General features: G+C 37.9%; 4 protein-coding genes across 6 annotated transcripts in view; all 4 read right to left on the bottom strand.

The window, feature by feature from the left end:
• ptpra (protein tyrosine phosphatase receptor type A) overlaps positions 1-886 on the bottom strand; it is a 34,050-nt gene extending 33,164 nt beyond the window's left edge. For both annotated transcript variants that reach the window (XM_056242223.1, XM_056242224.1), the window contains exon 1: positions 512-886. The gene's annotated coding sequence lies outside the window, so the exon portion shown is untranslated. The remainder of the gene's footprint in view (positions 1-511) is intronic.
• Positions 887-1,390: 504 nt separating this feature from the next.
• Positions 1,391-13,383, bottom strand: idh3b (isocitrate dehydrogenase (NAD(+)) 3 non-catalytic subunit beta). 2 transcript variants are annotated; one of them, XM_056242209.1, is made up of 11 exons: positions 13,270-13,383; positions 11,191-11,361; positions 10,459-10,579; positions 10,247-10,307; positions 10,017-10,149; positions 8,752-8,885; positions 8,568-8,670; positions 8,338-8,484; positions 8,115-8,209; positions 7,529-7,589; positions 1,391-1,765 (listed from the first exon to the last, which is right to left on the bottom strand). In XM_056242209.1, exons 1-11 carry the CDS (start codon positions 13,312-13,314, stop codon positions 1,688-1,690), a joined length of 1,149 nt encoding a protein of 382 aa, XP_056098184.1. In that variant the 5' UTR covers positions 13,315-13,383; the 3' UTR covers positions 1,391-1,687. The 2 variants fall into 2 exon arrangements, with proteins under 2 accessions (XP_056098184.1, XP_056098183.1); XM_056242208.1 differs by lacking the exon at positions 1,391-1,765 and adding an exon at positions 5,491-5,688.
• Positions 13,384-13,693: 310 nt separating this feature from the next.
• On the bottom strand, positions 13,694-17,501 carry p2rx4a (purinergic receptor P2X, ligand-gated ion channel, 4a). Its single transcript, XM_056242207.1, has 12 exons — positions 17,313-17,501; positions 17,093-17,240; positions 16,127-16,198; positions 15,732-15,804; positions 15,519-15,615; positions 15,005-15,085; positions 14,758-14,899; positions 14,508-14,644; positions 14,327-14,420; positions 14,152-14,217; positions 13,973-14,068; positions 13,694-13,844 (listed from the first exon to the last, which is right to left on the bottom strand). Exons 1-12 carry the CDS (start codon positions 17,450-17,452, stop codon positions 13,824-13,826), a joined length of 1,167 nt encoding a protein of 388 aa, XP_056098182.1. The 5' UTR covers positions 17,453-17,501; the 3' UTR covers positions 13,694-13,823.
• A 1,507-nt stretch (positions 17,502-19,008) lies between these two features.
• On the bottom strand, positions 19,009-19,991 carry gstt1b (glutathione S-transferase theta 1b). The gene is made up of 3 exons (XM_056242210.1): positions 19,822-19,991; positions 19,437-19,613; positions 19,009-19,326 (listed from the first exon to the last, which is right to left on the bottom strand). The coding sequence occupies exons 1-3, from the start codon at positions 19,960-19,962 to the stop codon at positions 19,126-19,128; spliced, it is 519 nt and encodes a 172-aa protein (XP_056098185.1). The 5' UTR covers positions 19,963-19,991; the 3' UTR covers positions 19,009-19,125.
• Positions 19,992-26,318: the final 6,327 nt, after the last annotated feature.

Raw genomic sequence — 26,318 nt, 5'->3', positions numbered from 1 at the left:
AAAGTAACAATTTTCTAGTCAGAAATCACTAATATTTTCGCAACCTATCCAGTCTTAAACCATTAACATCGACACTATCAAGTGAAGAATCTTTTAATGACGTTTCATTGTATCCAGTCCGAAATCACGCCTGCGTTCTGGCGCACAATCTGCCTGACTTCCACTAAAAGCTACGCGTGTCTCTCTCTCTCTTCCTCTCCCCCTCCTTTTCTCGGCAGACCCCCCACCCCCTCATTTTTCCCTCCTTGCCTCCCAGCTAGTTCGGCAAATGTTCGCGTTGCTTCAAACATTATTGGGTGCGCTCCCAAAACATCCTTGCGCGGTGCGTAAACATTACATAAATCTGCGTCTGGGTCTCGGATGTGCCACAAAGGGCTTTGCTTTCTTTGGCTAGACGACCCACTAACGTAACAAAACCTGAGTGACACAAGGGATAAATATCAGACAAACTGAGGCGATGAACAGAAGTTTGCGCTGTTAATATACTCAGAGAAGCAGCGATGTAACTCACCTTGACAGCCCTGTCCCGCACCACGGAGCCCGGTGTTCCAGATAAAGTGCGATTGTTTTCCACTTCCCCGGCCCCTGTCTCCACACCCCAGGAACCGAGAGTGTGTTCGGGGTGGGGGGCCTGGGTGATAGGAATGATCTCGGACAGACAGCCAATTTGGAGTTGGGCAAAGCAGCGAAGGCGCTTACTGGTATCCAAAATGCATGTCTCGGAAATTCTTAAAGGTGTGCGTCAGCTTTCCGAAAAGCCTATATTCCTGCCCTCTCCACGACACGGGGAATCGGTATCCCACGATTTGTTCGCTGTATCCGGGCGCGTCGGTCGCCTCCTAATCCGCCATGTTGTGCCCCTGCGCCTGGAATGGGAAGCAGCGGATTCCCAGGCCAAGCCCCTCCTCTCCTCTTCCCACGCAGAGACGTCGCGACATCTGGCGGACGACTTGCTTCCAGGAAAGGGGAATGCGCGGATGCGCAGCGATTAGGCGCAATGCGCTTCCCTCCGGCTGGTTGTGGTATTGCATGGAGAGTGGTCGGAGAACAGCACAACTGGAGAATTATTCTAGATTCTAGAAATGTGTCTAGCCTCTTGAAATTTAAAAGGCAGATACACTTTCATGTATAAAAACCCAATTTATACTGTGAAAAAATTATTTATAAATAGGTGTAAAATATTTAGTTCATTGTTACTTTTTTGTACTATAGTACAAAGGTACATTATTATATATTATATACAATGATACACACACATAATATTTCAGTTTTCCCCCACATAATTCAACCATGTAAACATAACATGGATATTGTACCAGTAGCATCATTTAGCAAATAGAGTACTTATTTACTGTAAATTCCTGAAAAAGACCACACACTTGCCACTATATTATAATGTTTATTAATTGTAATGAACTTGTAGCAATTGCAATGAAATAATAAATAGCTGAATAAATATTAGTTTCTTAAGCAGCATCATAAAGCAATCCAGTCATTCTGTAATAGTCTGGAATGTCAGTGGTTCTGGCCAGAGACAATATGAATCTTACAGTTACAACACTTGTGCTCTGTTGTAGACTATGTGATAGTCTGAAATGTTAGGCCACTAGCAAGGCTTGAGCTGGGAAAATGAGAAATGTTGGACCAAAAGACTTTTGATACTGGAGAACCAGCGCTGTGGATTGGTTTAGACAGCCAGATTAGCGATGACGGCCCTGGTGAACTCATCGCTTGACGCGTAGCCTCCCAGGTCTGATGTGCGAACCTACACCAAAGACAGCAATAAAATATATTTTGTTGTCTGTTTGCATTGAGAGGTGTACCAAATAAATACATCAGTATCTAACAGTTTCTCTCGCAAACACACTCCTCAGACATTCAGCACATCCCGGCTATATCGGTTCTTTTGACTTCCAGTTTGTGATGGTAAAACAAGATGTTAAATGGGGATGAAGGTCTTCAAACACTGCGAGCAATCCACACAATACAAGTGACTACAAAATGACACTTTCAATCCTTTTGGTTTTACATATTTATTTTTTTGGCATTGAAAAAATTAATTTGACAAAGCATTAGTCAGTTAATCAATGGCACGAATAAACCTTGAAAAATCGGTAAAATTGAAATGTGTTGTTTCCACCTTCCCAAACACCATAAGATATACTATAAAACATCAATATCATAAGATACACTATAAAATATCAATACTGCAGGTGCTGAGCTTAGAAACATTAAAGCAGTACCATAATGACTGAGGCAGTGATATCATTGGTCATTGATATCAGTCAGTCAGTTAGTCAGCAATGGCACGGCACAGACTTTCTGTCCAGAACATTTGCATCAGCAAACTAAACCAATAATTGTCTATCTGACTTATGACGGCAGCAGATTTGATTTGTGATGTTTGCATTAGTAACAGTGGAAGGGCAAAAACAATCACACTGGAACTTCCGTCTCAATATGCCAAATGGCCTTTGAGAACTTGATAATCAAATTCCCTGAGGTACTGGAACCACAAAGGCAAATCGACGAGGACCAGCCCCAAACAGAGAAGATATAAAAGCAGGAATAAAACTGAGCATTACAGAAACAGCAGAGCACGTACAGCTTAGGATGAACTAAAACTTCCATTAAAACTTAAAACTGGAGTGAACAAAGTAGTGCAGTAAATTGATGTCAGACATGCACTAGTTCAAAAGTGTGTGTGTTTGGGGGTTAACACTTTTATTCAGCAAGGACACATTAATTTGATCAAAAGTGACAGTAAAGACATTCATAATGTAACAAAAGATTTCCTTTTCAAATAAATGGTGTTCTTTTAAACTTACTTTTCATCAAATATTACTGGAAGAAAATCGAAATGCATCTCAATTTCTACAGAAATATTAAGCAGTACAGCAATGATAATAAGAAATGTTTCCTGAGCACCAAATATTAGAATGATTTCTGAAGGATCGTGTGACATTTCGCTTTGCCATCTAGAAATTAAAATTTTAAATATTAAAATAAAAAGGTTATTTTAGACCGTCATGGTATTAAGATCGTCATGGTATTAAGATAATATTACTGATTTTACTGTATTTTCTGATCAAATAAATGCACTTTTGGTGAGCATATCCTGTTTTTATCATTTCAAATATTACAGACCCCAAACTTTTAAATGCAAGTGTGATTCTGGTTAAAGATGCATACAGTGAAAAACATAAATGAAATTAAATGTACTAGGGATGCACGGTATTGGATTTTGGCCGATATTCGATATGCCGATATTTTCAAACTAATTTTGCCCGATGCCGATATATTTGGGGTTTTTTTAAGTGCAAAAAAAGCTTATTAAAGCTTCTATTAAAGTTCTCAGTCAAGAGCAGTGAGTGATTTCCTCTGTGTTTTGTTTTATTAACATTAAAGGGATAGTTCTCCCAAAAATTTTAATTGTCATCATTTACTCTCTCAAGTTTCTCTCTTCTGTTGAAAATAAAAGTTATTTGGAAGAATGTGGCTAACCAAACAGTTGCTGTACTCCAGTGACTTCCATAGTATATTTAAAGGTGCTATATGGAACTTTTCTTCTAAAATGAATCCTTTTTTATTGCCTGTGTGTGAAGGGGTTGTAATCACACATTACAATGATCCACTTGTCGGGTTCTGCTATTACCTCTGAAGGCCAATATTCATATTTCTATGTGAAGTCTCCGGGTCGGATTTACCGCGAAATCCATCGGATGTGACGTGCATGCGCGCTCCCGAGCCTCTCTCCTTATATACAGTCTATGCGACCGACGGCACTGCAGCTGACGACATGGAGTCTGATAACACTCAAAAACGACCTGCCTCCAGCACAACATACACTCCAACTCTAACTCCACATAAATATAAAAAACAAAACAAAGTTTTATCTGCTGAAGCTCGTCAGGCCAAACGTGATTCTGATCGACTCAGGACGAAAACACGGATCAACATAGGCAGAGCTTTTGAATTATTAGTAAACTCAAATGAAATAGCAAGGTAAACTACATGAGACATGGAATGAATACAAAAGACTGTTCCAGCCTTCCAGGATAAGAAAAGGTGCTTTAGGATACTTGTTTTATGTACTAGATCTACGTTATAGATCGTTACGCTATAACGTAATTCATCCCACTATCATATTGTTTATAATAAACATTTCCAGACACGTTCAGTACAGTAATGTTACTTCCTACTGTCTTACTGTTACACTGACATTATACATTCACCTATGTTGACATTGTTGATTGTGAAAGATACACGAATAGTTAGTGAAATGCCGTAGGTATCTATGCTAGATAACATCACATGTCGGCTACATGCAGTCAATGTAACGTTATCATGGTACGAGCATGGAGCATTAGTTCAACGTCAAGCTGATAAAAGTAGCCTATTATTGTAACGTTGCAGAGTTTACACGAGTTTCCAGCATGTTGTGTGATGCTTTCGCCGTTGCGTTGAAAGTCTCCGTGTGGCCGGAAGTGAATGCTCGCTCCTGAGATCGCACACGCACACGAGCACGAGCGCTCTTGTTGCAATCTGAAACATCACCACTAGAGGCCGCTAAAAGTTCCATAGAGCACCTTTAAGCACAAGAAAGAAATGAATACAGGTTTGGAACAACATTAGAGTGAGTAAATAATGACAGAATTTTTATTTCTGGGTGCAGTATCTCTTTAAGGACAAGCGGCAGCATATTATTACTGTCTCTTTAAGAACTGCACGCGACGCGTCTAATATACACGCATTTGACAAGCAGATTTTCTCTGTTTGCTTTCACTTTAGACATAACCAACTTTGTTTATGTAAACCTTGTGTGTATTTGACAGTATCAGCGCAATAAGACTAGAAAGATTAGTCCAGTATGCAGGCGCTGTGACAGGCTTTAGTTCCTGTGAGCGTCGGGTGTACGCGCTCAGAAAAGCGGATGTTAGAACAGCGCATCAGCACGTGAATGACATGTTTAACTAGCAAGACTTTGACGCACATGTAAATAATGAACTTTTGTGAATTGCAGTGTCCCGTGTGTAACTCTACCTCTGCGTTTACATATGATGTGATGTGAATGTACGTCGCGTTGTACAGTATGTTGAGATGAAGGCGCCAGAATTGAACTGATAGAATGCACTATGATTTTTCTTCAAAAGCAGATCGTGGAGACATTTTAATCGTCCACGATCAAAAACCGCGTGAGACGCAGACCCCTAGTTGGAAGTTTAAGTTGCTGGCGCTCATGCTTCGTTCACGGTCGTCACGTGCGCATAGGAAACACGCCACCCTATCGGCAAGGCTCATCGGCAGAAATATTCATATCGGCCGATGCCGATGATGGTCATTTTAAGCTTTTATCGGCCGATACCGATGTTGTCCCGATATCATCGTGCATCCCTAAAATGTACATGAATACATAACATTAAGGGGGGAAAACAACAACAACAGCAATAAAAACAAAACAAAAATGCATTCATTAATCAGTCAAAAAAAAAAAATGATAAGAGACAATGAAAGTGAGAGACTTTCATTGGGAGGGAAAAGGGGAGGGAAATGTGGCAAATATAGGGGATCCGAGATAGGTATTGGGTTTGGCAAGCATCTTCAAACAGTCCGATGACTCAGGTTGGCCACAATCGCACTGACAAAGTCACTAGTGGTGCTGTAACCCCCTAGGTCTCGCGTCCTCACCTGGGACACACACACACAGAGACAGACAGTCACATACACCCAGAACAGGTTGTGACGACAGAGGAAGAAAGGTGGAGAAAGGGGAGGTGAAGACCACATCAGAATTTATGGACAACAAGCACAAACTTGAAGGACTGTAAGACAGCTTTTAAGGAGGAAAAAAAACAGCCAAAGCTGGGGCTGAATGTATCCATAGAGGACATCCATGTCCGAGTATTTCATGTATGAAAGTAATGGATTAAAGGGTAACTAAACCAACTTTTTTAACCAACTTTATTAGTGCTGTTCATTGATTCGAGTAACTTTTTTGACATTTGGGTATAAAGTGTTTTAATTCTGCAATATATGGTGTAAAAACGTCTGAGTGCTGCCCTCTTCAGGTTGAACGGTGGCTACTGCAGTTTAATTTTCCTATTGGATGTTTGCGGTAGTTCGTGACGGTAGCGGTGAGAGCTGACGTAAGCAGGTTTCAGCTTACCACGCCCTTGGTACGAGCTACCACGTCCATGGCAGTATAAAAACCATCTTGTTTCGTCAAAACCACTGTAGCGAGTCAGGAGTTGGAATTGCGAGTATTGAAAACGATCAGGATAGAGTATCCGTTCATCCCCTCTATCTCCGCTGGGCTCCGCCCACTTTTTCAGCATTTTTCAAATATCGCCAGTGGGTGGAGTCAGGCTCTGACCAGGGGTTTAGTTACCCTTTAAAGACCACATTAAATCAAAATTTATATTTTGTGGCTTTTAGTTCCTGTCTTAGTGCCCTTCTAAAATTAACAATTATCTAGCAGATGTACATTTACTGAAAATGCTCTCAATTACAGATATCACCTGCTTTGACTAGCGACAGCAAAACAAATGATTTCAGTTGTACTGAAGCTTGAACGTTATTTGTTTAAAGTCCCTGTAAAGCCAATTCAAAAAAGAAAAGAAAAGGCAGTGGTTCTCAGTGTCGCAATATATTTTTTACAGCATTTATTCATCTTTATTAATGTTAAAAATAGAACCGTTCATTATTAATTTACAAATATTAACAGATTTAACTTTAGATTTTTAAAATGTGTTAGTAAATGTTGAAATTAACATTAAGCTTTAAAAAAGCTGCAGAAGTATTAACCCTTTCCACGCAATTGACGGAATTTTCAGGCAATCCATGCTTTTCACTGTTATCCGGTAGGGGGCGCGATTACGCATCTTCTGAAAGATACAGAATCTCCAGACAAAAAGAAGCAGCAGAAACAAGCGATAGAAGCATTGCTTATGCACATGTAAAATAAAGTGATCAACAAACATGAACAGCTTATAAATGTTAATGTTGATTAACGCCCTTAACTAATGGCAACAACTGAGACCTTATTGTAAAGCATTTCATTTATTTTTTTATTTGCTGTTAAGAAAGAGGCTGGAATGGATTCATTTTGAAAGTCTTAAAATAAGGTCTTTAAATAAGATGAGAATAATAAAATATAAAATATAAGAAAAGGCGAAGTTAGTGAGCCTGATAGTAAGCAGAACCTCAACCCACAAAACAAACCAAAAAACAAAGAGGGTGTGTTGTGGGTAGGGTCATTACTCCAAAGCCATTCGCAAAGGGAAACCCACCAATTAGGATGAAAACCAGTGCCACCAGGACTATATAGACTTGCATGTAAAACATCCATCGACAACAAATGTTGCATCTTGAACTTGAAAACCATTGCAACACTTGCACTTACACGATCATATTCTCTACACAATACAGAGATACATATAGAGTTCTATCATATAGTTCTATCAGTCACACAACACACCATTCTCTCCCATTTTATACATGAACACACAAACAAACAATCACTTCTTACCTTGCCCTGCTTAATGACTTTCTTGACAGCCTCAGACACCATGTTTGAATGATACTCAAGGCTGAAAGAAAAATAAACCACTCAACTCATGGTATCCACAAAAATACGAAGCAGCAAAAACTTTCACATTGATTATAAGAAATGTTTGCACCAAATCAGCATATTAGAATGATTTCTAAAGGATCGAGTGACACTGAAGACTGGAGTAATGATGCTGAAAATTCAGCTTTGCCATCACAGGAATAAATTACATTTTAAAAATGATATTTCATAGTTATTTTAAATTGAAATAATATTTAGCTAATAACTAGTTGAACTGTATTTTTTTTAATAAAATACATGCAGCCTTGGTGAATATAAAATTATAAATAAAAAAACCACTTTTGACCAGTAGTGTATATACAACAGCAAGATAAATCATGATGTAAAGTGTAAATTCAGATAACAAATAAGCCCACATTAGACCCGAAAACCCTTTAACATGAATAGAAAGTCAAAACAGAGATTAAAAGGTAAAAATGTTAAGCTTAAAAACATAAGATATGATGGTGAAAAAGTAAATATGGAATATCAGTGGGAAACTCACTTGAGGTGTCTCAGCATGTTCGATGCACTGAGGAGCATAGCGGTGGGGTTTGCGATATTCCTGCCGACAGCCTGAGCAAAGGGATGTCTGGCACCCTGAAATGGAATGCAAGAATAACTGTAAAAAAAAAAAAATCACATGCTGCAAAGCAATTCATGAGTCTAAAACTGTTTATGTATAATGAATGAAGAAGGTATGAAAAACAATTTAGCTTTAGACCAACCGTTTCAAACACAGCATATTCTGCGCTGTAACTCTCGCCTGGAACTACGCCGGCTCCGCCCACCAGCCCTGCCGCCAGGTTATCGATGATGTTGCCGTAGAGATTAGGCATCACTAGCACATCAAACTGATATGGATTCTGCACCAGCTGTGGGACACAGAACCAATATGGTAACTATATTTATAGGCCGTCCTCATTGCCAGCCACCAATAAAAGATCGGAAATAATACCTGCATGCAGCAGTTATCAATGATGATGGTTTCGTATTTAATCTTGGGGTAAAGTTCAGCCAACTCTGCACAGCTCTGTAGGAAGAGACCATCCGCAAGCTTCCTGTGGAGATAATCCAAGGCGAGTGAGTCTATGCATTGAGCTTCCAAAACTGTATGGGCAGAAATATCCCATCACACTTACATAATGTTTGCCTTGTGGACAGCGGTCACTTTGCTGCGGCCCTTCTTGGTGGCATAGTCGAATGCAAATTTAGCGATGCGGCGAGATTTCTCCCTGGTGATGATCTTTAAGCACTCAACCACTCCTGAAACACTCTGCAAACACAGAGGTGCTCATGATACAGAGGTATATTATCTTTTTAAAAAATCAATACTTTTATTCTGCAAGCATGCTTTCAATTATCAAAAGTTTCAGTAAGGACATTCATAATTTCTATTGCAAATAAATGCTGTTCTTTCTATTCATTAAAAAGTCCTGAAAATAAAAATTAGTTTCCACAAAAATATTAAGCAGCACAACTGTTTTGGAAGTGTGAATTCACTTGCCGACCAACCACATCAGAATGATTTCTGTTGGATCATGAGACACTGAAGAATGGAGTAATATGTAAGCAATAAGGTACGAGAGGCTGTTCTGTATCGTGAATAAGTAACGGCTGAAGGGCGTGTTGCGCAGTGATAAATAGAACCGTTGGGTGAAGCGGTCATAGCCGTGTTTTATCATGAATAAGCTATTGACCAATCAGAATCGAGGATTGGAACTAACCGTTTTATAATGTGTAATATTCAATATTGTGAAATATTAAAATTTATTGTGTTTTTGATCAAACAAATGCAGCATAAGACACTTCTTTCAAAAAACTTTTTCTGAGACTGTTTTGTAAAGGCACAATACAAAGACCTCATATTTATGTTAAAAGCAAAATAGATAGAAAGGAGTTTATATTAAAATCTATGACAACTTCAATATTAAAAAAAAAAGTCTATTAAATTATATAATTTTGTTGGGAGAAATGTGGTCACCCTCATGTTGTTCTAACCCCCTGTATTATTTCTTGTAAAACACAAAAAGGAGAATTTCTGACTTTTTAACTTACCAGGATAGTAACCACACCCGTCAACAAAAACAAAATACCAAAAAGCACGATAAAAGTAGCTCATATGATGCGTGTTATTTTCCAAAGCAATATGACAGCTCTGTGTGAAGAGCAGACCTTAATTTAAATCACTGATTACGAACATTATGATGCGATAATGTTCTTTTCCTTCCAGATCTGTTGAATCTTTCAGTCCAATATGCGACTAGGACCGTCTAGTTCACTGAGGACAATTGGCTTAAAAGTTTTATTCATGAAATCCGCATTGCGTTTTTGCTGTATTACCACACCGGTCGCTTCATCTATTCTTCCTTACTTAAATGCCTTTAAAAGAAATAAATTATGATACCTCATGCTCCAGAGAGCTGTATTCTCCCTCTGTCTGCTCCCGGATGATGACCAGATCCAGGTTATTGTGGCGGGTGCTGTAACCAGGCAGGCTGTTCACATGAACCACATTGGCAAACAGGTCCAGCTTTCTCCTGTACATTATAACACAAGAAATAACCAATTAATCAAAAACTAGCAGGAGAACCACGAGTAGTAGAAAGCAGCCATGATAATATGTCAAAGAAGTACCTCAGTCTCATCTCATATGATGCCAGTTCACCCTTGTACTCCATAGGAGTGTGAATCTTTCCTAAGCACAGAGAGAATTAAAACATTTATTTTAAGTGCCAAATTAGTATACTGTATGTCAGTACATCAATATATAAATCAGCTAGCACTAGTTTAACATGTTGAATTGAAAGCCACTATATTAAAATGTGATCAGCTGTTAGAAACGTTACCTTTGATGGCAACTCTGTTGTTTTTCATGGAGGACAGCACCTCTTCCAGTTTCCCCTCACTGGCCATGTTCTGCACCTCGCTCAGATGAAACTCCTCAAACTCCACAGGAACATCAGCTGCCTAGAGGGTGAAGTGAAAAGGGCATTGGAAACAAGCATAGATGCAAGTCTACACAGTGTACTGCTGCAAAGGTAATTCAAACTTCTTTCTACCCCTAAGTTAAGGATGAAAGAACTTCACTATTGCCCCTTTTTGAGAGCCGGTTCGGAGCCGGTGCCTACTCGCGAACCAGTTCTTTGTGTTTCGACAGCCAAAGAACCGGTTCTCAGCCAGGAAAATTGGTTCCAAAGCGGCACCAACTCTTTGCTGGACTAGAACCGTTCTTTTACCACGTCATGCTTACGTCGGGGGCTGGGGGTGGGTTACTGTGAACAACAACACGACGGAAATGGGAAAGCTAAGACGTATGGCGACATACACAGTGACGTAACAACGTCGTTCGCTGGGCTCTCTAGTCAGTGGAAAAAACAAACAGGTTCTGAGAAGGTTCGCAAGTTGAACCAACTTTGAACCAGCACCAGTTCCGAACCAGTTCTTTTTTGGTGGAAACGAGGTATGCGAGTATATCGGGGCCTTGAGAAGGCGGCGGTGGCTAAGAATGCCACTGAAGGTTAGATGTTAAAAAGTTTCCTCAAGTCTTTGAAAACATGGCTAAGAAAGTGCATCAGTACCTTGAAAACGTCTTTGACAGCAGTCATCAGCTCAGGTCCAACTCCATCTCCAGGGACCATGGTGACCTTGAAGGTGCTGTCAGCACGTGCCGGGGGACTCTCGGCAACATTCTGACCGGTCAAACTCAGGGACCGGGCGCACAACGGCTGCAAACGGGCAGCACTCAGACCCTGAGGAGTCAAAAATAACACAGCTCAAGGGCTATTATGGGTTGACATCACAGACAGCTCAGGCTGTTATTTTTGAAGTGAATTTAACAGTCATGAATGAATTAAAGAGCTATTCAGTCATTGAAAAATGGATTTGCGTGAACCATCCATATGGTTCTAAAAGGTCTTTCAATCCTAAAAGCCCAGGCCAATTAATCAGCCAAAATGTTTTACATTTTAAAGCTCCAGTCCGTAACTTTTTTAAGTTAAAAATAATCCAAAATAATTATATTAAAAAAAACGTATTCTGCCAGTGGTCAAAACTATCTGCTTGCCATAGCTAGATTCAAAACGGTTAGCTTGTAATAATGATTTTAATTCCAGTGGTACTGGTGGGTTTCCGCGGGAAATTCGAGCATGTCTTTGCGTCATTACGTCACACAAAGAAGGAGTTTCGGCTAGCCGGCTATACTGCGCGTGACGAGATGTTTAGATGTATAGGCTTTTCTCGCAGCACTTTACATAATTAAACTTATGGCATCCAGAAAGATCCAAACAACAATCATCAGTGTCAACTGGAGATTCAGCAGTTATAAAACCCAAAAGACTTCGTACTTCGGATTTAAGGTGGCTAGAGAAAGAGAAAGAAACCGTCTCATGCGAACACAAGGATTTAAACATCGGCGGGGCTTTTGAAAAGTGCGTGAACTCCGTGTTTTGAAGGGGTTCAAAACGGAAGAAGAGACGGCTTTTTTCTGCTGAACAAGTAAGACATTTCAATAGTTTAATCGTGTAACAGTACGTTTTCTTAATTCACACAGTTATGGAGTTTCCTTTGTTGTGCCTTTCTCGTTTTGCTATTATGGAGAATATGAATTCTGAACTACACAGGTAACCATAAAACACATTAAATTTAACATTAGTCACGCAATGCTGATGTGATGTTGTTAACATGAACAATTTGAGAACAAAGTAGGCTATAATTTGCACGGTTGCTGTAAATCGCGTTGATTAAATCTAACGAAGCTTATCATGTCGAATGCTTTTTCCCCCTTAGTTGGTCAGAACAAAAATGGATTTTACTTACTTGTTCAGAAGACATTTTCTTATGAAAATTCTTATGTTGGTCAAACTTTCAAAAAGTGAATCTGTGATTCTGTATGACAGCATCCACACAGCGCGGTGACTGACAGCAGCACTCGCCTCAAAGCACTGTGTTCATCCGCGCTGTTTCATGCCGATTTACAACCCACGTCAAGATAATAATTCCGCGAATCACTGCAGTTACAGATTTCGAACAGAGAGATGGCGACAAAGAGGAAAAGATACGGACTGCAGCTTTAAGTCAACTAATTAAGAGAATACATTCCCCTTGCATCATTTCCCAAAAATGTTGACAGCCTTTGACACAAAAGAAGATAGATATTTTAAAGAATATTGGTAACCAGAGAGTTTTCCTACTATGGAACGGGTGTCGTCAAGTGTCTGGTTAGTTAACAACATACTTTAAAATATCTTTTGTGTTCAACAGAAGAAATTCATACATGTTTGGAACAACTTATGACATAATTCTAATTTTGTGGGTGATCTATTCCTTTAAATGTTATTTAAACAACCCTTCAGTGTGTCTAAAATTGTACTATATAATGCTAATGGAAAATAATAAATAAATAGTAATAATGTACAGACGAGTTTTAATGGACCTCTTCCGTGAGTTGTCATCTGATATATTTAACTGTTTTTACTATTTTTCCCAGTAACGTTCCCCATCGTCATGTGTAAAGCAAATCTGAATTTAAACACGTCTACAGTCAGACAGCAGTTTATTCCCCAGTTAATCTTTGTATTTGGCCGTGTGACGCAAACATACATTAGTAATATTTCAGTGTAAACTATGAGAAAATGTCAGCATCGTGTTTCAAGACTCACCTTGGCCAATGTTACTAGGCTCCCTCTCAACGCGGCCGCCATCATGCATTAACGTGAGGAAAAAAGGTCGCTGCGATCTTCCTCCTGAACTAGGAACCGTGTGTTTCTCTACTGACCCCTGCTGGATGCAGTGTTACCGCAGTGCTTCTCAACCCCCACTAGGGGTCCTCAGTAAACTGAATATACATAAATATATTTTTAATAAATGACATGATTAGATAGTTTAGTTACCATTTAATAATTACAGAGCTCAATTCCTTTAACAAATCTACAGAACTCTGTGGCCCTCAAAGGGTTTAATGGTTGTAAACCATTTGTATTGGCAAATAATTTTAGAAATTAATTTTATAATTATATTTATTTTTAAAAGCAAACAGAACCCACATCACCCCCAAAAATCCCCATAAAGTAAATCACACTGATCATTTTTATTTTTTATTCACAGAAATTCCCTGATTGTCCATTAAGAATAACATTTAGAACCCGAGCAAATACATTCACTTCATGATGAAACTTGCATAGAATTGGTGTAGAATCAGTAGCCTGAAGATCTTCTATGTTTCTTCATTTGATAACTAATTGAAAGAAATATCTCATCTTAGTTTCTTGTGAGGCACACGAGCTGCTTACTTTCAATTAGCAATTATAGAAAGTTAACCAGATGATGCCAAAATATTTGATAACTGAGGCCATAAATACTCACAAGTCCAAAGTCATCAACATATGTATACTTCTGCTCTCTGTAATGATGCTTTCTTCTCATACATGTCAGGACGATCCAATCACATATAACGTTCACCTGAAATGGACCACAAAAGATTTTATTAATATAATTCTATTTTTTATTATTATTGTAATGCAGTAAGTAACAGACATACTTACAAGGCCTAGAAGGGCCAAGCCTGCACCTATATTTAGAAGTGTTGGTACAATATTGAATTTTCCTGCCTGTAGAAACAAAAGAATAGTATGCGCTAATTCTAAACAGCTACATTTTAATGCTAACCTGCATAAAAGGAGTCTAATTTATAACATTAAAAAGGTCACAGTGTCTCACCTGGCCAAATACCATGACATCAAAGCGAATACCATATCCCTTGATAAGTGTCCTGGACTCTTTGCCATCATTGTTCTTGTAATATTTAGCAAATCTATAGAGATTTGACCAAACCACACTCATTTAATGCAACCTAGCTTCCTCTGAAGAACCACTTTTACTAACTGCAAACACCTCTTACCGGAAGTTGTAACCTGGTGCCACAGTGTTTTCTGGGTCTTTGTTGTCTAGTCTGCGGAAAGTGTAGCGAGGAACACACCAGCTATGTGGCACATCAAGGTCACAATCCCACCGGATCTGAACTCCCATCACGCCCCCCTACGCAGAAGGAAGAAAGTGCACAAAAGAAAAACACCAAGCATGACATTAAAACATTTTATAACAGGAGTTTGAAACAGCAATGGCAGATAAATATAAATCAAGTGTCTGACATGGACAGCCATGGTCTGAAAATCCTCATCAGCTTCTCCGACGATGTCTTTGAGTCTGAAGATTGGGCAGTCAGGGTCTGTTTTACGGCTGAACACACACTGTGTCAAGTAGGAGCCATTTATATTTGGTAGGATATTCCTTCTGTAAGGACAAAAGGAGCACATTTTATTCAGTTAATAAATTAGCTTACATTGTTTTATTTTGCAGCCAACTAGTAGAAAAATGTAATGCATTTAAAAAGCTTACTTGTTGAAGTTAAATTTGGGATATCGAATATTATTCTTGACGAGCACAGTGAAGTTTTCAGCATCTGCCAGAAGTGGTGGACTGAGATGTCAAGAAGGGAAATAAAACACAACGTTACCAACATTAGACACGAACATACTCCTTCAGAAATCATTCTAAAATGCTGATTTAGTGCACAATTATCATCTTACTTAACCCAAACTTTTAAATGGTAGTTTTTCATGGTTTATACAAAAATATTAAGCAGCACAACTGTTTTCAACATTGATAATAATAAGAAATGTTTCTTGAGCACCAAGGTAGCATATTAGAATGATTTCCGAAGGATCATGTGACACTGAAGACTGGAGCTTTGCTGTTATAGAAATAAAAAATAAAATTAAAATTAAAAAAAATTATTTCACAATATAACTGTTTTAACTTTTGATCAAATAAATGTAGCCTTGTTGAGCATTAGAGACTTGTTTTTAAAAACATTAAAAAATCTTGATATAATTAATTTGTGAGACTTTACTTTGGGGGGTCAACAATCTTCTCTAAAGGACACCAGGACAGCACCTCACAAGTCTTCACTGTGTCATTGTAATTGACACATCTGCCTGTTCGAACACCTGAAAAAATTAAACGAATTAAACGCATTGTTTTATGTAAAATGATCTGCTTGCTGTCTAAACAGATGACAAGTCACAGTAGTGTCATAATGCATAATGTGAATACTGAGCCATACCATCCCCACGAGCGTCATTGAAGCCTCTCTTGCAGTCCCTGTGAGAGGTGCATATGGATGCTGGATCTGGATTCTAAGTCACACACATTTAAAATAAGATTAAGATACATGATACAGAAATTACATTTGAATGTAAAAAAAAAGCTATATTTTCTAATATATTAGACCATCTTATATTTTTTCTATTATTTAATTGCGCTTTTTTATATTATAATTTTATATTAAATATTTCATTTTACTAAGATTTATTTTCATTTTACTTAAGATTTTATTGTAAGATTGTTAAATGAAATATGAAAATAAATATCTTTTTGACATTTGATTTCAGCCAGTAAGCTTTGTTTTACATTTCATTAAGTTACAAAAGGGACGGCAAATCTCCCATAATGTCTCACCTCTGCACATTTGGACTGTGTTTGGTTAGGGGTAATAATCATGTTGGTCAGCACAAAGAATGAGCCATCCTCCTGAAACATTCAAAAGCACGTGTTTTCAAGTAATATCGAAAAATATATACTTCCTCATAACTGAACAATGCCCAGATGGCATGAACACTTTTCCATTTTCTTTAAGACTGTGTAAACTGCTAAATCACTGCTATTAGCAAAGAGTATGGTCTGTTGTGCAGTTTTGATTAAATGAAGAAAATAAAAAAAAGTGGATACTTCGAAAACAGAGTATTTTTCAAACTTGAATTTGAAAAGGGGCCACAAGATGTTTTAATATATTTACTCAGCACACTTTGCTCTAACTTGACATTATTTACTATAGCATACCGTTGGCAAATTCATTTGAATAGGGAAATGTTGTGGGTTTTATACTCTTCAACACAACATATTTACTAAATTAAATGCTAGCTGAGGTGTGAGTATTGACTATTGAGTACAAGTTTTGCTGTTTTGCATAAAAGTTTTCTGACCTTAAAAAGCAACCAAGTGAAATTACTTGTGTTAATTTATTTATTTTTATGTATTGACAGTGCTAGTTTGTCTTATGAAACGAAAAAGAAATACATTTTTAAAAATGTCAGCATAGCCTGAGTTGAGGGCCTTGGAATATTAGTCTAAATGACATAAAGCTAAGGTTGAAAACCATTTAAGATAATTAAAGTGAACTTGTCACACATAACATGTATTATTGTTCAAATACATCACAATGAAAAACATACTGTGTATCAATTTTCAAAGATTGAAAACAGCCCTAACAGCCCCTAAACAGTGAATACAGCATGCAGGTGCGATTAACCAGGTTTGTAACCCATGAAGGTGGTGGTGGTGGTGGCACCAGTGAGTGAGAGGGGTCGTCAGTGGACATGTAAATTGTCAAGCCTGTACCTCCTCTTTGTCAAATCGACGGACTACCTGAGGTGGGATGATGTAGTCAGCCACATCCCAGATCCGTTCGCCCAATTCAGTGGTGTTTGTTAGAGCAATGCCTTTCACTTTGGTCGTGACCGAGCTGAGGACGGTGTCCGTGTCCTGGTAGCCTTTCTTGAGAACACACACATACCTGTACCCAAATAAGGGCGTTTTTAAATGATATAATTTATTTTTAATAAGGAATGGAGTATAAAATACTTACCCGATGACATATGCTATGACTAAAGCTTGAGTGAACCGATTCAGCGTTCCCACTTTCTTGCTCCTTATCACCAATAGTTTTGACGTGTAGTAGTCGAAAAAACACTGACCTACTGAATCACAGCAACCTTTTTCGCTCATTATGATCGCTTGATTAAATAGTTAAAACATTTCCTTTACTCTGGAGTTGAACTCAGTCACAAGTTGAGTAGGTTCACTTTCCCGCTGAAGTAGGCTATTGTTTCACTTTCAGAGACCATTTCCTACTCAAGAGTTTTAAAGGATAGTTGGCCCGGGAAAAAGGAAGTTTTGTCAGGTGATTCCTGTAAATTATTAACACGATGTGTTCAGTGAAATGATGATGACGCTGCTGTTTTCTGAACAATGAAAGTGAACGGTGACAGAAGCTCCTTCAGTAAACTAGCTCAGCCAGAACCAGAAGCCTCCAAACATTTTGAATTTAAATCATTTAAAGGAGCTGTATGTAAGATTGTGGCCAAAAACTAGTACTGCAATCACTTTCAAATTACTGTAGAGTGGTGTATCCCCTCCCCCTCCTCCCTGACTCGAGGTTGCCAGATCGGCTGCAGGATCCAGCAGGAACGTGACGAGCTGCAGCTATGGTAACTAGAGCAGAGCTGGCAACCCGGATGCCGCAACACTACTGACTTTGTGATTGGTAGATAGGTGGAGGGTGGAGCATCAGACCAAAACACAACATGACAACATCAACATCAGTTGAGGGCTGCAACTGCACTTTTTAAATGACAATATCCTGGCCAGACTACTGTTGTCAGTGATATAAGTATTTGAAATGTACATGATTTCTTAATGTCTAGTGACATTTCAGGGCCATTTTATGATTAATTGAAATAAATTTCTTACATGCAGCTCCTTTAATAATTAAAATTCTAAGTCTTCCATAAGGTTTTCAAATACCACTGAGCTCTCACATTATTTACTGAAGTGCACAACTGTAAAGAAATATTCAACCCTTCATTTGTATTAGGCACATTTTGTAGATTCTATTTTGTAAACTTTGTTTAGGTGAGAAACAGACTGAAATTTTGTTTGTTGAAAAAAATAAACTAACTTTATAAAATGCTTTTTTCTTGTAGAGAGAAAGGTAAACAGCAGTCTAGTGACGAAATATATATTCATTTACAATATTGGGGAGATTTATAGGGGAAAAAATCGGACACATTTCCTCCCCAACCCCCCTCCCCCTTTTACTAAATATAGCCTACCCTCTTTTTATCCACATGAAGGTAAAATAAACAGACAGAGACTGGTAAAGAAAGATAACTTTATCGACAATATTTGAGAGATTTATAGGAAAAAAATCGGACTACATTTTTCTCCACAAGAAATTAACAAAAAAGTGCTATCCGTGCAGAGTATATGGTGCAGGAAATCGCATAATATCTGATTACATTCCATAAACACTCAGGGAGGAAACATTCCCTCCCAGCTCTTTCCCATGAGTGTTTAGTGATTTTCTGGAACAATGCTATATTGAGTGTCGCCTAGTTTTTTTTAAACATTAGGTCACAGAGAGTGCACCAATTCAGAATTTGAGAGTAAACACAGCTGGAAACATGCGATTTCACAGTTTGCTTCTTTTTATGAGGTAAATTCTACACAAAGACAATCATATGACAAACATTAATGTTTATGTCATAAAATTTAATAAAAGCTCATTTCATTATTAGTGGTTAATCAAAATGGAAAGTATATGGAATTACTGAGAAAATTATAAAGTATGTTTTGTATAATTTCATGAATAACTGTCTGTTTTAACCAACCATGTTTGTTTATGAGAGGAAATATTTCAAAACTTTGGGTTTTAATGGGTCCATCTTTTTGGGATCCATGGTTTTCACTTCCTCCTGGAGAGAGAGGAGTGCCTGGTGGGCCTCATCAAACAGCTCAGCCCCAATTTCTTCTCTGACTCTGTCCTTCCATGCCTTGAGCTTGGGTCTGTTCTCAAACACATCCATACCAGCACCTAAAGGCTGAAACAAACCATCAGAAATGACAAGGTGTTATATGAATATTGTGTCAGATATTATCCCCCCTAAATTCTCAGGTTATTATTTTGCTTGATCTTGAATTGAATGGATACCTGCATGATTTCCACAATAGCAACCAGGTCAGCCAATGAGATCTGATCACCAACAATGAACTTCTTGTCTTGCAGGAACTTCTCCTCAAAAAGTTTCAGTGATCCGTCAAGATTCTCTACTGCATTGTCTATCTTTTCTTTAGGGACCTCAACTCCCATTGCTTTTGGGATCAAAAGCTACAGCAATACAAGAAAACAATTTAGTTCCATTAACAAATAACAATCAAAAAGCTAGCAGTTAGCCGATTATCAATTCTAAACATTAGGTTTCAATCCCAAAGTCACAGAGCTATTGGGAGTCAGCCATCAACAAGGGATTTGCTGAAATCTAAGCACTGTTCTGTTCACTAGTGCCTTCGAATGAGAACAAATACGCTTCACTCACGTTGAACCAGAGTATCCTGGATCCATGTATTCGTATGGCAGAGTGTTGCCATGATAGATATTCATTTACTCTAGCACGCTTTTGCAAGTCAGCTGGGTACCAGTGGTCCGGAGTGTGGAACTTCTCAGCCAGGTACATCATAATCGCAATACTAAGGGATTATTTGAACAGGAAGTAACAGTTAATTTACACAATGAACAGTTTCACAGGAGGCACAAAACAAACAACAGTATTTTAATTTCTAAAGACACAGCACACTGGAAAATTTATTCAGAACAAAAAAGGGTCTATCAAAAATAAATATCTTTATTTTTTTACTTTTGCATTATCTTACTCTTCCATGGCACAACTAATGAATATTGGAGTGTTAGCAGGATTCCCAGGGGTCTTGGGATTCAAAAGTCTCCAAAAATTTAAAGTAGAAGATTCAGAATTTTGTAAAAGATGGTGTGTAATGAATAAAGCTTCTTTAGATCTCATCCTCTTAGTTGTTGAATACACACAGAAAGAACTAAGATAAAAGAAGAAATTGCTGAAACCACAACCTCAATTATTTCTTCCATTGAAGCTGATTATAAACAACAAGCAACACTTCTTAATTCATCCATGTTGGAATTCAAGAAAGACCTACAACAAAAGTTTTCAAGAGACACCATCAACTACAAAAAAAGTATATCCATGGCTTATCACGCAAGGTCCATTTTCAAGATGAAATCTCTCACATATTTCATACTTGGATTTAAAAAAAATGATCATTCAAGAGACACAGACAATCATTAAGAATCACACTCCATTACCAACTGCGATGAAGACGACCCGTTGGGTTAAACGGGCTGGTAAGAGGAGGAACATCACAACCAACTCAGAAGTGGGTGCATGCCAAACAAGGACAACTTGATCTTCATCCTCACTAGCAAAGAACTCAAACCTCATGAAGTAAGTCTTATGAATAAAGGGTTGAGTTTTGTTCCCACCAGAACCACTAATCCTTTTGTTAGGATTTTTTTTTATATATATATCTTTAAGTCTGAAATGTTTCAACAAACACAGCAGAATAGATGAAGAGAATGTTTCTACCTGTAGTGGTCGGTTGAAATTTAGGGAGCACCTTTTGCCCTCATGTCTCAAACTCTTCTACAGATTAGCCAAGATGTTACAGTTTCAAAGAGAAATGAAAAAATCTTCTCAATTGGGCAAAGATAGCACATTTGGGTGGTCTGATTTCTGACTAAGAATTACAAAATCTCTTCAATCGCTCCCCTACCAAGCCTGAATTTTATATTTTGACCAAAGTCCATAAATATCTAAGGCTTGCAGCGGGAATTGGTGTTACAGTTACACTGTTCGACCGTACACCGATTACATTACTTGCACACTTTGCTTTTTTATAGAAATAAAAACCATTTAGTTCAGATGGACAACAGACGCTATTATAAACTGAAATGCTGCTATGCTCCATGTAAAGCACAAGCTGCCGAGTTGCAGGCAGTGCTGCAGGAGTCAGATTTCACTTACAAGACGAGAGTAAGGAGAGATGACTGACAGGACAATGGTGGATTATTTGGTGGGTAACAGATCCTAAGCGTCATTGACAAGTATAATGTAAAATGTGGTCTAAGGGTGTATTCACACCTGCCTAGTTTGGTTCGATTGAATCGAACTCTAGTTCGTTTCCCCCCTTGGTGCGGACCTTTTGGGGAGGTGTGAATACAGCAATCGAACTCGGGTGCGGACCAAACAACCGAACCGAGACCCAGCTGAAGAGGTGGTCTCGGTACGGTTCCAAACGAACTCTGGTACGGTTCGTTTACGGTGTGAACATGAACCGACCCAATTGCAAGAAAGCACTGCGCCTTTGAGTTAACAGGCTTCCGTAGTCGGAGTTGCGTTATGGGAAAGTGATCTGTTGTAGCCTACTACATTACATCTGTTCCCACATGGAAAGAACCTATATGAGGATATATGCGCATATATGAAACCTATATGCAGTTTATATGCACATATATGCTTCATATATACAGCATATATGCACATATATGATAATATATATGCTGCATATATGCGTATATATTGCACATATAGGCTAAACTGAGGTGCATATATGTGCATATACAGGCATATAGGTATCCTGTATTGCTTCTTTTTATCCACATACAAGCCCTATATGTGCATACATGACTCCTATATAGCTCATGGCAGGATCTGGTCATTATACCTCACTTTGGCAACTGTCATACATGATGCCTAGCTCATATTTTCTATTATCGAGGCAATAACTAGAACTAAATAAAAAAAGAAATTATGCAAGAACTGTATATGTGCGAACATGTGAAATTGGTATCACATGTAATTGGCATGTTATGGAATTTAACTATGGCAATTAAGTGAGAGGAGATGGAAAGCTATTACAAGGTCAATTCTTCCTTGTATGAAGATAGTGGAAAAGAAGGAAATAACAAAATGGTTTGTGGTTTTTTTTATTTTGTCAATCAAGCCCTTTTTCCAATTTCAAGTCACTTCCAGATTTACATAGCTCATACACATCCACACATTCACCGTTCCACCAAATGCAATGCAAAATGCAATGTTTTCTGTATTGTCTTAATGCAGTTTCTATATGAATATGGCTGAAAGGTCATTACAGTCTAAATGTAGCAACAAAAAAAAAAGAAAAGAAAAAAGAACAGAACATACATGGAAGTAATCATCTTCATCATCATCATCATCCCATCTATCTGAGCATTTCACTATGGTTAATGAATTTAAAGACAAGCATTTTGAGTCTGTAAAGTTTTTAAAAAATCGAAAAGCCCAAAGATCTGTATCTCTGCTAAATGAATCTAATATATGTTTGAGATGGCCTTTATCTATTTTTTTTTTTTTTTCTTTTTTTTTTCAAAGAATTGTTGTTTCAACTTATACTTATCAAATGTGAAAATCTGTAAAAGAAATGTGTCAAGAACTTGATATCAAACTCTGTAATAAAAAAAATAATAAAAAAAAATAAATAAATAAATAAAAATTCTCCACTATGATGCTACCATGGCTACAGCGCCGCGTAGTTGATGACGTCATCCGCCTGACGTTTGACGATTCGCGCCGAAAGATATCGGCTGGGAGTGAAAATGGCGATATCAGCGTTGGAGATCCGCTATGTCCTACTTATCATCAATCGTAAGTATTCCTAATTATAATATTTATTAGCAGGGTTTTTTTCTGGAGATGGATATAGCGGTGGCAGAGAAGTATAAACTTAGAAATTGTATGGGCTGAAAGTGTAACACGTGTTTGGCAAAATACATGCTATGTTGTTAACATAGGTAAAGTTAGTGTGGGTGCTCACGTAGCCGTTGATAAGATTCAAATTAGAATTATATTTATGTGTCTCTTTCTAGAGGAATTCGTAGAGGGTTAACAAAAGTCATGGCCTAGAGAACATACAGTTCATGAGAATAAATGATGCTTCTCTGCCTTCAACGGCTCAAGAAGTCAATCGGCTCCAGAAAAAAAACCCTGGGGAATTTGAATTTGGGAGAAATTGGAGAAAGATTTTTTTTTTTATTGCGTTCACAACCAGGTTTCCTCTGCAGAGCCTTATCAATGGGCTTTGGAGGGTTGTAGTTTGCGTTCACAGCTGCAGGAAATGTCTTTCGAAGAGTAACGTTAACGTTAGGGCACTGAGTTGCTGGGTGCTATTCTGCTTTAGTGATTGTAATTGTTTTTTCTTTAGGCTATATAACTTCTTGCTAGAAATCCCTCAAATGAAAAGTGACCTCACCATTATTGCTCAAAAGGTAAGTTCCACTGATTTTCATTGCTTTTTAAAATTGTTTCTCAAGCAGAGCTGTAGAGACTTGTGATGTTGGGCTGATTGATAATGATAGTGTTAATTATTTGATGTATTTGCACTTTAATTTATTGAAGAGAATGACTATATTTTTGGGGAAGGACTGGAAGGAGTCCTGTGGAGGATCTAGATGTCTCCTTCTCGACTTTTGGAGAAGTGCAACCGGTGAGTAACCCCCTTGCATTTGTATTTATTTATTTAGTTTACTTGTTACTCAAACAGAGCTATATGGATTTTTATGATGTTTGGCTGATTTTTTTTTTTTTTTTATGTTTGGCTATGAATTTATTGACATGTTTAATGTTTTCCAAGCCCCCCCTGTAAATAAGAATCTATAGTGGCTTGCTTGGATGAATAAAAATTGTTGTAGAGTTTTACTAAGTTTCTTTTTTCTCTAAGACTCCAGAGAGGAGACCGAGCCCTTTAAAGAGAGTCCCATGGTGACTGAGTGCTTTCGAGAGACACCACAGGTGTGTGTAACCCTTATATACCTCAGATTTTTCTGTACTTATTTTACTTAAGGCATATGTAGTAAGGATGGGTATAAACTGTGTGCTTTGTAGGAGCCAATTAGTGTTATAAGAGACAATCATCCTTTTCTCCTGCCCCCCTTCGCTCCTCTCCACCCACTGTCTTTTCTCCTTCCCTACTCTCCATCCAACCTCCTCCTTCTCTCCTTTAATAACGTTTAGGGCAATGATTAATTTGTTTCATATCTTTATCATTAATCTGCATTTATACATCATAACCTATTAACTTTTGGGAAGCTAAGCATAATAATCAATATGAAACATGAAAAAGTTTCTAAAAGTTGCCAATAAATTAATATTGTGATGTGAAATTATTTTTCAGATTGAAGTTATAAAGGGCTCTGGGGTGTTTTGTCAGGCAGAAGCGTGGAAAGCAGCCCGCCTTGCCACCTCTGCCACTGCCATGGTGCGGGATCTGCTGCTGGGCACCTTTGATTTGGAGACTTTGCTGAAAAGCAACCTGAATGGTACTAAACAACATGTTCCTAATCTCTTCTGTCCTTCAAAAAAACAAGTCAGTCATATTCTGTGGAATAAATTATGTTTGTGTGCGGGCATACCATCGCTTTTTTACTTGCCATTTTTGTATTTCCTTGCACCTCAAGAAAATGTGATGTGTATATAAAAAATCTCTTATTTTCACCACCTTCATTTTACCCCCCTTTCATAATTAATTTTGAAATATTACTTTAAGGTGGGAAGCCAACCAGAGGGGATGGGGAGCAGCTGGTCCCCCTTGACCAAATTAAAAAGGCAGCCATTATTGGTGAGTAAATGCATAATGCGTTGAGAAGGGAAAACAAAACTTTTAAGACTTTATAAGTTCACCACTTTAACCATAGCCTACTTGTATCAATGTTTATTAGGCATCAATGGAGACTGTATAATGTAGGGCACCCATTATTGTTACTGTATCTGCTTGGAACCTATAATACTAATTCATTGCTTGCTCACTTCTTGATCCTACCTTTCCTCTTCTAAAGCCACATTTCTGAAATTTTTCTATCCATGAATTTTCTCTGCTTTGGATGCACATGATTGACCGTGTGACTGTTAACAATGCAGTTCCCATGACGGACATGTGCATATGAAAGAACAATGCCACTAAAAAAAAAAGGGGGATGATGTTTCCAATTAGAATTTCTTTCAGATTTAGCAGAATCCAATCAGAATCTTCCAATTGACGTGTTTACATGACGCATTTTTTATTATGATCAGCCATTTTACCAAAATGTGTGTCCAATCGCAGCTGTACTGTAAGCACTTTGGGTTCCTGGTGAAGCAATATATTGTTATTATTATTGTACTGTCTTATTATTTTTGTCTTCTCTAGATGCTACATTGAAGAAGTGGCCGGCAGCCAGCCGAGGGCAGATAGCACAACTATCAATTCGAAGCTCACGGAGCTGAGAAGATCAACAAGATAAATTGGGGTTTTTTTCTGTACAGTTTTTTGTCTTATTTTTGTTCTTGTACTATTTGATTGTTCTTGAGTAAATAAATAATTTAAATTTCTACATTTTGGGCTATTATTTGTTGCCTAGTAGCTATGGATTTTAATAATTATACTAATATATAGGTAAACATATAGCTGGATATATACGTGCATATATGTACCTATATAGGTACATATGTGCACATATATATGCACATATATATGTACATATAGGTACATATATGCACATATATAGGTTCATGTATGCACATATATATGCACCTATATAGGTACATATATGGACGTATATATGTACACATATATGCACACATATATGTACATGTACGTGCATATATGTACATATAATATAGGAAAACGGCCAATTTTATATGTCACAAATATTGAAATCCTATATCAAAACCTATATTAAAACAGATATGTTTATATAGGTTCTTTCCATGTGGGTTGCGCGTCTTTCTGCGCGTCGTGTGTGCATTAGGGGAGGAACGGTACATGTATTCGTATTGAACCGAAACGTACGGGCGTCACTGTTCGGTGCACGAATTTTACACGGAGAATGGTATAAAAATAAATAAAACTCGCGTGCAAATTAATTAATGTAATGCGGAACTACTGTTAGATATGCGGGTTCTTTAGGGACACATAATCTGTATCATCGGCTATT

This window comes from Rhinichthys klamathensis, unplaced genomic scaffold, assembly GCF_029890125.1.
Source record: "Rhinichthys klamathensis goyatoka isolate OS25496 unplaced genomic scaffold, OSU_Roscu_1.1 h1tg000709l_1, whole genome shotgun sequence".
Taxonomy (NCBI): Eukaryota; Metazoa; Chordata; class Actinopteri; order Cypriniformes; family Leuciscidae; genus Rhinichthys; species Rhinichthys klamathensis.
Note: the sequence above shows the minus strand (reverse complement) of the source record. Positions and strands in the feature narration are given on the sequence as shown.

Excerpts from the sequence above, each read along its gene's own strand:
- idh3b (XM_056242208.1), bottom strand. The coding sequence starts at position 13,314 with ATGATGGCGGCCGCGTTGAGAGGGAGCCTAGTAACATTGGCCAAG. Across the intron at positions 8,485-8,567 it reads TTGATAACTGCTGCATGCAG|CTGGTGCAGAATCCATATCA; the intron begins GTATTATTTCCG and ends TGTGTCCCACAG. Across the intron at positions 8,210-8,337 it reads AATATGCTGTGTTTGAAACG|GGTGCCAGACATCCCTTTGC; the intron begins GTTGGTCTAAAG and ends ATTCCATTTCAG.
- p2rx4a (XM_056242207.1), bottom strand. The coding sequence starts at position 17,452 with ATGAGCGAAAAAGGTTGCTGTGATTCAGTAGGTCAGTGTTTTTTCGAC. Across the intron at positions 15,616-15,731 it reads CAATGACGCTCGTGGGGATG|GTGTTCGAACAGGCAGATGT; the intron begins GTATGGCTCAGT and ends TAATTTTTTCAG. Across the intron at positions 14,218-14,326 it reads ATGTCATGGTATTTGGCCAG|GCAGGAAAATTCAATATTGT; the intron begins GTGAGACACTGT and ends TTGTTTCTACAG.
- gstt1b (XM_056242210.1), bottom strand. The coding sequence starts at position 19,962 with ATGATGTACCTGGCTGAGAAGTTCCACACTCCGGACCACTGGTACCCA. Across the intron at positions 19,614-19,821 it reads CCAGGATACTCTGGTTCAAC|CTTTTGATCCCAAAAGCAAT; the intron begins GTGAGTGAAGCG and ends GTATTGCTGTAG. Across the intron at positions 19,327-19,436 it reads CTATTGTGGAAATCATGCAG|CCTTTAGGTGCTGGTATGGA; the intron begins GTATCCATTCAA and ends GGTTTGTTTCAG.